The sequence below is a fragment of the Schistocerca gregaria genome, chromosome 7, assembly GCF_023897955.1.
Source record: "Schistocerca gregaria isolate iqSchGreg1 chromosome 7, iqSchGreg1.2, whole genome shotgun sequence".
Lineage (NCBI taxonomy): Eukaryota > Metazoa > Arthropoda > Insecta > Orthoptera > Acrididae > Schistocerca > Schistocerca gregaria.
Genome location: NC_064926.1, coordinates 333,810,483 through 333,820,548, shown reverse-complemented (window position 1 = coordinate 333,820,548; position 10,066 = coordinate 333,810,483). Strand labels below are relative to the sequence as shown.

Here is a 10,066-nt window from a genome sequence, read left to right as displayed (position 1 = left end):
TACCTGACCTTTTATTGATGCATTTAGCCTTCACCACAACTCTTGAAAACATCATCACGGTATCACCCTGTATAGGACAGTAACCGCGCACTAGTCCCGCCGCGGTTGTTGTCGGTGTTCGCGCTAGGCGGACCTGCGATAAGGAAGAAGGGGGGGGGGGGGGGGGGGAAGGGAGATATGTAGGCTGCTAGAGAGCCGCGCCATTGTCTTTCCGGACGCTGCTCGCGATGCATGCGCAGGATCTGCTGGTTGTCGGAGTAGCCGTGGTGCTGCTGGTGGCATTGGTACAGCACGTGTCACGCAACTGGCGGCTATGGAGGAGCGTGGGCTGCCTTCCGGGTCCTCCGGCTCTGCCCATCGTAGGGACCGCCTGGCTTTTCGTCATCACTAAGCGCGAAGGTCAGTTACGCGCAGCACTGGTGTTTGCGCCATCCACCTGACGCTGGTGACCTTATAACTGCAAAACTACTTGAGATTTTGTGTAATCATCAGTCTCCTGACCGGTTTGATGTGTCCACTGCGAAATCCAGTCCTTCATTGTCTTCATCTCAGAGTACCACTTGCACCCGACGTCCTCAGTAACTTGTTGGATGTATTCCAATCTTTATTTTTCTTTACAGCTCTTATCCTGTGCAGCTCCCTCTAGTACTATCGAGGTTATATGTTTAAAGAAGTGTCCTATCAACAGTCTTCTTGTCAATGTTTACCATACGTTTCTACCTCGTGGATTCTGCGGAGAACTCCTTATTCCTTATCTTATCAACCCACATAATTTTCATTTTCAACATCCTTCAATGTAACATCACATCTCAAAAGCTTCGATTTTTTTTTTTTTTTTTTTTTTTTTTTTTTTTTGAACGGAATGTACAGTGTCTTGAAAGGAAGGTATAAGATGAACATCAACAAAAGCAAAACAAGGATAATGGAATGTAGTCGAATTAAGTCGGGTGATGCTGAGGGAATTAGATTAGGACATGAGACACTTAAAGAAGTAAACGACTGTTGCTATTTGGGGAGCAAAATAACTGATGATGGTCGAAGTAGAGAAGATGTAAAATGTAGACTGCCAAAGGCAAGGAATGCGTTTCTGACGAAGAGAAATTTGTTAACGTAGAGTATTGATGTAAGTGTTAGGTAGTCGTTTCTGAAAGTATTCGTATGGAGTGTAGCCATGTATGGAAGTGAAAAGTGGACGATAATTAGTTTAGACAAGAAGAGAATAGAAGCTTTCGAAATGTAGTGCTAGAAAAAATGGCTCAAATGGCTCTGAACACTATGGGACTTAACATCTTAGGTCACCAGTCCACTAGAACTTAGAACTACTTAAACCTAACTAACCTAAGGACATCACACAACACTCAGCCATCACGAGGCAGAGAAAATCCCTGACCCCGCCGGGAATCGAACCCGGGAAGCCGGTCGTGGGAAGCGAGAACGGTACCGCACGACCACGAGATGCGGGGGGGGGGGGGGGGGGGGCGGGCTGGTGCTAGAGAAGAATGCTGAAGATTACATGGGTAGATCACATAACTAATGAGGAGGTATTAAATATAATTGGGGAGAAGAGGAGTTGTGGCACAACTTGACTAGAAGAAGGGATCGGTTGGTAGGACATGTTCTGAGTCATTAAGGGATCACCAATTATTTAGTACTTGAGGGCAGTGTGGAGGGTAAAAATCGTAGAGGGAGACCAAGAGATGAGTACACTAAGCAGATTGAGAACGATGTAGGCTGCAGTAGGTACTGAGAGATGAAGAAGCTTGCATAGGATAGAGTAGCATGGAGAGCTGCATCAAACCAGTCTCAGGACTGAAGACCACAACAACAACAACAACAACAACATTTTTCTTAACGCCCATGATTCACGTCCGTACAATGCAGAGCTTCACCCTTAACAATCTCACAAAGGTCAACCTCAGATTACATACTAGTAGACTTATTTTGCCCAAGAATGGCCTCTTTGATCGTGTAATCTGCTTTTCATGTTCTCCTTGCTTCGTCTGACATGTGTTATTTTGTTTTCAGAGTATCAGAAGTCCTTAACTTCCTCTCCTTCGTAGTCACCTATTTTGATTTTAAGGTCATCGCTTCTCTCACTCCTGCTACTCCTCATTGCTTTCGTCGTCCTTCGATTTACTGTCATTAAAATAAACAGCTTCTGCGGTTTCCTACTCGCTTTCACCGAGGATTGAATTGTCATCGGCGAATCTTATTACTCACAGCCTTTCACCCTGAATTTCAGTTCCACTCTTGCAACCTCATTTTATTTCCGTCATTGCTTCTTCGGTGTAGAGATTAAACACTAGAAGAAAAATACTGCATCCCAGTTTTACATCCTTTCTAAACGGAAATTTCGTTCTTGTTTTCCAATTGTATTGCTTCTCTTAGTACTTGTACAAATTGTATACTACTCGTCTTTCCATATACCTTACTGCTACTTTGATCAGAACTTCGAACATCTTTCACCGTTCTACACTGTTCAAAAAGTCTCTGCGCACTATGGGACTTAACTTCTGAGGTCATCAGTCCCCTAGAACATAGAAGTACTTAAACATAACCAACCTAAGGACATCGCACACATCCATGCCCGAGGCAGGATTCGAACCTGCGCCCGTCGAGGTCGCGCGGTTCCAGACTGTAGTGCCTAGAACAGCTCGGCCACCCCAACCGGCTTTACACTGTCTAACGCTTCTCATACATCGGCAAAACCTACAAATCTGTTAAGTTTTCATTAAATATTGCTTCTGTTGCTCATCGCAACGACAGAAATTCCTCTCTGGTGTCTTTACTTTTCTGAAAACTAAAGAAGTCGTCATCTAAGAACTCCGGTTTTTCTTTTGCGTCCTTCTGTATTTTATTCTTGCCAGTAACTTGGACGCATGGGACGTTAAGCTGATTATACAACACATCTCGAATTTCTGTCTTTGCTACCTTCGGGACTGTGTGGATGAAATTGTACCGACAGGTTCATGCCATGTCTCCAGTCTTACAGATTCTGCACAACAACCTCAACAGTCGTTTGTTTGCCACTTCCCCTATGACTTTAGAAATTTCTAAAAAACTATCACTCTCTCTTATTTCATCGAAAGGGTTTAAAGATGTGTTAAACTTTCACTCTAACATTGGATTCCCTGTTTCTCACACCGACTCGCCTTTCCTCTTCTATCACGTCATCAGACTTCTTCTTTCGCTCAAGGAGGCATCCAATTTACTCTTTCCACCTACCCGCGCTCTCCTCTGCGTTTTACAGTGGAATGCTCATTGCACTATTAATGATGAGGTCCTTGATTTAATTTTAATGAAGGTTCTTTTGACTTTCCTATATGCTGAATCAGACTTCCCGATGACCATTTCTAACAGATTTTTCCTGCAATTATTTGAGCTTGGCTTCTGTAAACCTCCTATTTATTTCATTCATAAATGTCCTTGCCTTCTCCTGAACGTTTTTGTGTTTTCTACTTTCGTAGACGAATTGATGTATCTCTTCTATTCCCAAGGGTTCTTCGCTGCTACATTCCATAAAACGATATTCTTCTGTCCAACTCCTATGATACCCTTTTTATGGATTGTCATTTCTCTGCAACTAAACTTCCTGTTGTGGTAATGGTTAATGAGGCCATTTATGCACCTAACATGCTTTTTCCCTCTTGAATTTAAATATTCTTTTATAAAAACGTAAATGAAAGTCAAGTAACTTGAAAGCCTCCTAAAACGCCTATGACGTCACTGGCTAACTCGCTGCTCCTACGGTCATAAAGCTAATTCACAATGATGTCTTGTTTTGGAATTTACTTTTTGGAAATGGTGTATAGTACCATACTGTGCGAATACATCCATAAAAGCTCCTTAACATTTTTGAGAGATCGAGAGAATGAGAAGATGCGTAAAATGTGGCTGTACTGTACCGTAAAATTGCCACCACGTCGACGAACAAGATCACTAACCTAATTAAAAGCGTGTTGCACTGTGAAGTTAACGTGAATTTACTTCCGAGATCTGCTTTCACACTGTTACAGGAAAGGATACCGTCATTTGATGAAATTAATCTCTTCGAGAAAATTGTCGTTTTACCCTTCCTCACATAAGTTATTCGATAGTTCAGGTTTTGGAGTGGTAGACCGCTGAATTTTGCAAGGTGATTTCCGTAGACAGCGGGTTCGAATCAAACCCGAAACAATATTTTAAGTTATTTTGTAAAGCGGTCAACAGTCCTCTCATATGAAAACCAAATCACAATTACAAAATTTCACCGCACCGATCAGAAACAGAATATTATTGTGTATTCCCTTCTGTTTACATGTCCTCACATTTGCAATTGCTGTTCGCATAAGTCACATTCGAAAACATATTTTGTAATTAACGTGACCACACACATTTTAGTTTGTTAGAAACAATGTTTTTTTTTATCTTCGTCCTTTCCAACTAGGATCCCTATTGTTCAAATAAGGAAGTTTTATGAGCTTATATAACGATGAAGTAAATCTCCTTCGGACACTGGCGTTAGTTTACACTGCTAAACATCACAGACATCACGATTGTGTTACCTGCATTTTGTACAAGTTTTGTCTCTCCGCATAGAAAACCTCATCCTCATATACCTCATTGTACTGTGTGCTTATGGTGATGTCTCCAATACTAGTGATGCTTTCCAAAAAAAGACATTGTTTTCCCGCAAAGTAAATGCATTTATCCTCTTTGTCCATTTCTCAGACTAAGATTAATGTGAAGCTGTATATAACACATCCCACCATGGAAACAACTTCTACAATATGTTCTTGCTAACGCTATTTTCGTTTTTCGTGTAAAACTTTTAAAAAATTTTGACCTTTCCAGGATTCGAACATTTGACTTCATTATCCAATATTCAGAGGCGCTATCCATTGCGGCACTGATCGGCCTGTCACCTCAGTATCCCTGCTGGCTGTCTTCTATATAGAAAATCAACACTAAGGTTTGTCAAGAAAAATGTTGTGTTCCTGGTCGTAATTGTGTGGACAGAAAGTCGACATCTAGTTATAATATAATGACCCATTTGCAAAAGTTCTTCAATCCCTCAGTTCTGAGACAGTTTAATGATGCTGCAAGGCGTAAAGAAAGGAATGTCCGCCGTTTGCACATATCGCCGCTCGCAATGGGTGGAGCATAAACTCATCAACTTTCGCTAGGTTTCCGCTATCAACGTTCACATTGTTTCTATTGATGTGTAAAAATTGTAATGGTTACGTAAAAATTGTGTGCAGAAAAAGTACTTAAAAACCTCGGAACTTCGGCTAACATTCCTCTAACACATGCAAGGCTTCGTCTTACTCCTAGTCTGTGACGTCGCCGGAGAATCAGCGAATAGCAAATCTCGATATCTAATGATTTTAAGCTTTAATTACTTGTAACTGACAGATATTTTGTGGGAATATTAACTGCAAATGCTATTTGAATACTATAATCAATCAGAATAATAATAGTCTGAACCATATTTTTAACACAGGAGAATAACCTATTCTACATCCTTAGAGAACTTCAAATCACTTACTAATAAGGCTGGCTTCTCCAGCAAATCTATCCTCTGTTCCTTCCTATATTAAAACTTTTTCATCATCTGTGATTATTAGATACGCATTTACCTTTAAATACTGAATTATATTTTCAGTACTCGCTATGTGCATTATATCTTTTGTATGCCTGAGCTATTGTTGACGTTGGTTTTCTGCTGATTGTGATAAGAATACTCAATCGCTGAAGAGTTCGTCGTAATATAAAATAAAAATCTCAAATAAAACCAAAACAAATTCCAGACAATAACATAATTAGAACGAAACATACAAAAATAATAAAAAGCAACCGAATTTCCACACATCACTTTTATAATGGTAGCTATGTAAACATGTAATATCACTGATCCACTGTCATCCAAGCTATCAATAGCGTACATAAACACCAACTAATATCAGATAAACATCCCCATTGTACGAGTACACCTAAGGAGAAACCAATAATTCTAAAAAATAAAGGACATGCAGAAACGATATTACATTAAGGTAAAAACGCGTAACGATGTATTATAACATTTCTGATCATAGTTACAGACCACTACATTAAGACCATCGCTTACTTACGTATTTACGGTGCACGTGATGGGCTCATCGTGAATAATTTATAAAAACAATTTAAAGAGCAGTATAACTGGCTGATATTCGCAATAATAATGAGCGTATGGCATTGGTGGCTGGAGACCCCTCGCGGGGCGGTTCGGGCGCTGCACCACAAGTTCTTTAACGCCACTACGGCGACTTGGGGGTGAATGAGGATGAAATGATGATGAAAGACACACAACACCCATTCATCTCGAGGCAGTGACAATCCCTGACCCCGCCGGGAATCGAACCCGGGAGCCCGTGCGCAGGAAGCGAGAACGCTACCGCAAGACCACGAGCCGCGGACATATTCGTAATAATCATATCATTAAAAGACATATTTTGTACTGCGGGCCCCAAAGAACAAAAGAACAAATTTTCGTACTAAGTTACCCTCCGCCCTACATTCCTATATACGACGAATCCTACCTCTGCTGTTTGATGTGACCAGATTTATCTTATCAGGTATCTTATTTGTTTCCATGTTATTTTGGTAACCCCCGCTGTATCTACGTATGCTGCGTCTTTGCATTTCCTTTCACTTATTTTCTAGCTTCCCTACTACGTGCAAACCTCTGACATTCATTCCTCCGATCTGTAGATAGTTACCATTTCATTGGTTATTCAATCTTTTACTCTGGACACTTCTACATTGGCAGTCCCCTGCCGTGGATCCGAATGAGAGACTAATTCGGAATATTTTGTCAGTGCAGAGATCATCATGACACTTTTGCAATTACAGGCCACATATCCTGTGGACAGACGTAAGGTGTCTCTAATACAGTGCAACCTTTAAAGACCTGCATCCTCACACCGCTACCCCTCGTGTAGAGGGGCTACCCTGAAACTCTGTCCGCTCCTCGGCCCTCTTCCACAAGGCCGTTGGCAGAACGTGGGTGACTCCTGATACCGGAAGTCTTCGATCGCTATCGATGGTGGTTTTTTTCAATCAAAGTTTAACGAGTGGCTGGGCTTGTACCCTTGAGGCACGACGTTTTAATTATTACGCAAAGACGCTTCCCATAGGCCATAGCTTATCCAACGTAAAATGCACATGGAATTCCGCCATGGAATTCCGCCAGAGCAAGAGGCCTTTTTCGCTTTTAGTCATCTAAATTACTGGTGGTGCTACAACCAATATTCGTCATTAGTGAGTCTCTACGTCGGTCAGATATCAGTAGAACAGTATCCTCTTGTGTATAAGCAATTCTTAATTCGTTAGGAAATATTTGTGGTTTTTGTCTGGTACGTCAGTTTGTACACTAGATGGATCCACGAGAGACTGCATAACGGGTTTTGACTCGTCCGTTGTCTTTAACTGTGAATAGAACTTCGTAGGTATTTCTGATGGATCTTTCACCATGATCTGACTGTGAAAGTTGCTGTTGACCATAGATCTGGCGCTTGTTGAGGATGCTTTGGTTTGATATTAAGTTTCCTCTGCCTGTTTCCTTGATGCTCTTTTGTAGCGAGAGTGCCGTTAGTGCAATATTCTCCGAGTGGTACCAATGTTGGTCTTTGCCGTGATTTATTACTTTAGTTGTTACGTAATTATCAAGACCGAAGTTTATAACGTCTTGCAGCTATAGCCACAGTTAGTCTGCGCTTGCTGGTTCTGAACTAAATGTTCTCAGTTGGTCCATTTTGTAAACCGATACTGATCGTCTATCAATTCGATATAGCATCCTTGATGCCCTACATGCCTTAGGTAACCACCGTCCTCGTATCAGCGCAACGGTCGTTAACCCCTCTGTATTGCTGACACTCTTGATAAGATCGGGTATTTCTGTTGCCAGGAGGTGTAAGAGATATTTTTCTGCGGAGATTGTCGACCTGGTTTGAGGCAGTTGTCAAAGTTTTCAGTATTACTTCACAAGAATGTTTGCCCTTTCTTAAGATAACGTAATCGTAGCTTTCCCGATCAATACGGGACAGGTTAAAGTCTCCAGGATACTGGCAAGGTATTGTCTTCCTCCCGAATTTAGGCTGTCTCCAAATAACTCTGTGACTGATTATTTACCTAAGTCCACCGACTGCTGTCCATATAAGTTCGCTGTCGGATTCATTCCTGCTTTTCCCTATAAAAACTGCTCCTCTTGCAGAGTCTGGCGAGTATAACTGATATACATTCCACGTTTCTCTTCGCTCTACTTCGATATCAACCAGCTCACAGTTTTTAAAATGCTGTGGGGTGAGTGCTTTTTACGAGCGATGTGAGCTTTATGACTTGCTGCCAATGTTCCGGCAGTTAAAAACTGATATCTAGTGATTCTCACTAACCAAATTTGTTAACCAATCTCTTTCAATAATTGATTCAACTGATGCTACGCTTTTTTACTGGAAGTCTTGTAATTTCGTTGCTTTTTACACATACTTTGTCACCCGACATGGCGTTTCCTGTGTGTAACGCACACATGACCTACCCGAGGTGACTCAACGTACTCTTTCCATTTGTCCGTTTTCTCCTCTGCGTGTAACTGCGGAATTGCCATTGCACTCTTAACGTTACCATCCTTATTTTCAATTTCACTGAAAGTTGTTTCAGTTTTTTTGTATGAGTATATTGACTCAGTCCTCCCGATGACCATTTCTTTTTCTATTTCTTCAAATTTTTCCTGCAACCATTTCCACTTGATTGCCCTGCACTCCCGATTTATTTCGTTCCTAAATGATTTATATTTCTGTATCCCTATCTCTCCAAGAATATTTTTGTACTTCCTACTCTCGTCGATCAAGTGAAATATTTCTCCTGTTATCCAAGGTTTCTTCACAGTTACCTTCCTTTCACTTGTGTTTGTCTGTAAAACATTTGTGATTACCTTTTCAGAGTTGTTAACTCCACCTCAACTGAAGAGAGTGAGCTGGTATGCCTTATCGGAATATCCGCATTCTTAGAGAACTTGAAAGACGTCTCATTATTCGCAGTAATTCGATTTTCCTTCCACAATGATTCTTCCGAATGATTCTCGTCAACTTCCGTCTTCTCTTCATCATTACTGGATAGTGCTTCAGTCTATATGTGCACCTGAGTCCGTCTAACAACACACTATCTGATTTCGGAGTCTATCCGACCGTGATGTAGTCCAGCTGGAATCTTCCTGTTCTCCTGGTCTTTTCCAAACTACTTCCTCCTCTTGTGGTCCTCAAAATACTTATTATTCCCTATTGCAATCTCAAATGTGTTGCGAAATTCAGTTAGCCTTTCTGTTTTATTCTTACTCCCAAGTTCTTATTCTCTCGTAGCCTTTTCTTTTAATTCTTCCCATGCAACGGCTCTCCATTCCCCCATGACTATTAGATTTTCATCTCCCTTTATATACTTAATTATCTTTTCAGTACCCTAATATACTTTCTCTGCCTCTTCATTTACTGTTTGCGACGTTGCCCTGTATACCTCAACTATAGTTGCCGGCATTGGTTTGCTGTCGAATCAGATTAAAGCAACTCTATCACTGAAGTATTCAGAGTAACTCAGTATGTGACTACATTTATGTTCTTAACGGTTCCTACTTCCGATACACCATATTCTGGTGTTGTTGATATTACCCTATACTCATCTCACCAGATATCCTAGTTTTATTTCCATTTCACTTCACTGACCCTCCCCTCCCAGGGACCCAAATGGGGAACTAATCTGGAGTGTATTTGGCCAGTGGAGAGATAATCATGACACATTTCAAATGGTTCTAATGACCACAATGGAAGTTACCCTGCTGTGGTCAAAAGTCCTCTAGAACTTATAAATACTTAAACCTAACTAACCTAAGGACATCACCCACATCCATGCGCGAGGCAGGATTCGAATCTGCGACCGTAGCGGTTGCGGAGTTCCAGACTGTAGCGCCCAGAACCCCTCGGCCACTCAAGCCGGCGACACGTTTTCAGTTGCAAGCCACATGATCTGTGGATACACATTATGTGTCTACTGCCTTCTGCAT

The 10,066-nt window shown here is 41.3% G+C and overlaps 1 protein-coding gene across 1 annotated transcript in view; it reads left to right on the top strand.

Annotated features, from left to right (window-relative positions):
- Window positions 1-208: 208 nt before the first annotated feature.
- Window positions 209-10,066, top strand: part of LOC126281314 (cytochrome P450 4C1-like) — a 146,548-nt gene continuing 136,690 nt past the window's right edge. The window contains exon 1 of the mRNA XM_049980160.1: window positions 209-399. Within this exon, the coding sequence (XP_049836117.1) occupies window positions 228-399 (172 nt within the window). The 5' untranslated portion in view covers window positions 209-227. The remainder of the gene's footprint in view (window positions 400-10,066) is intronic.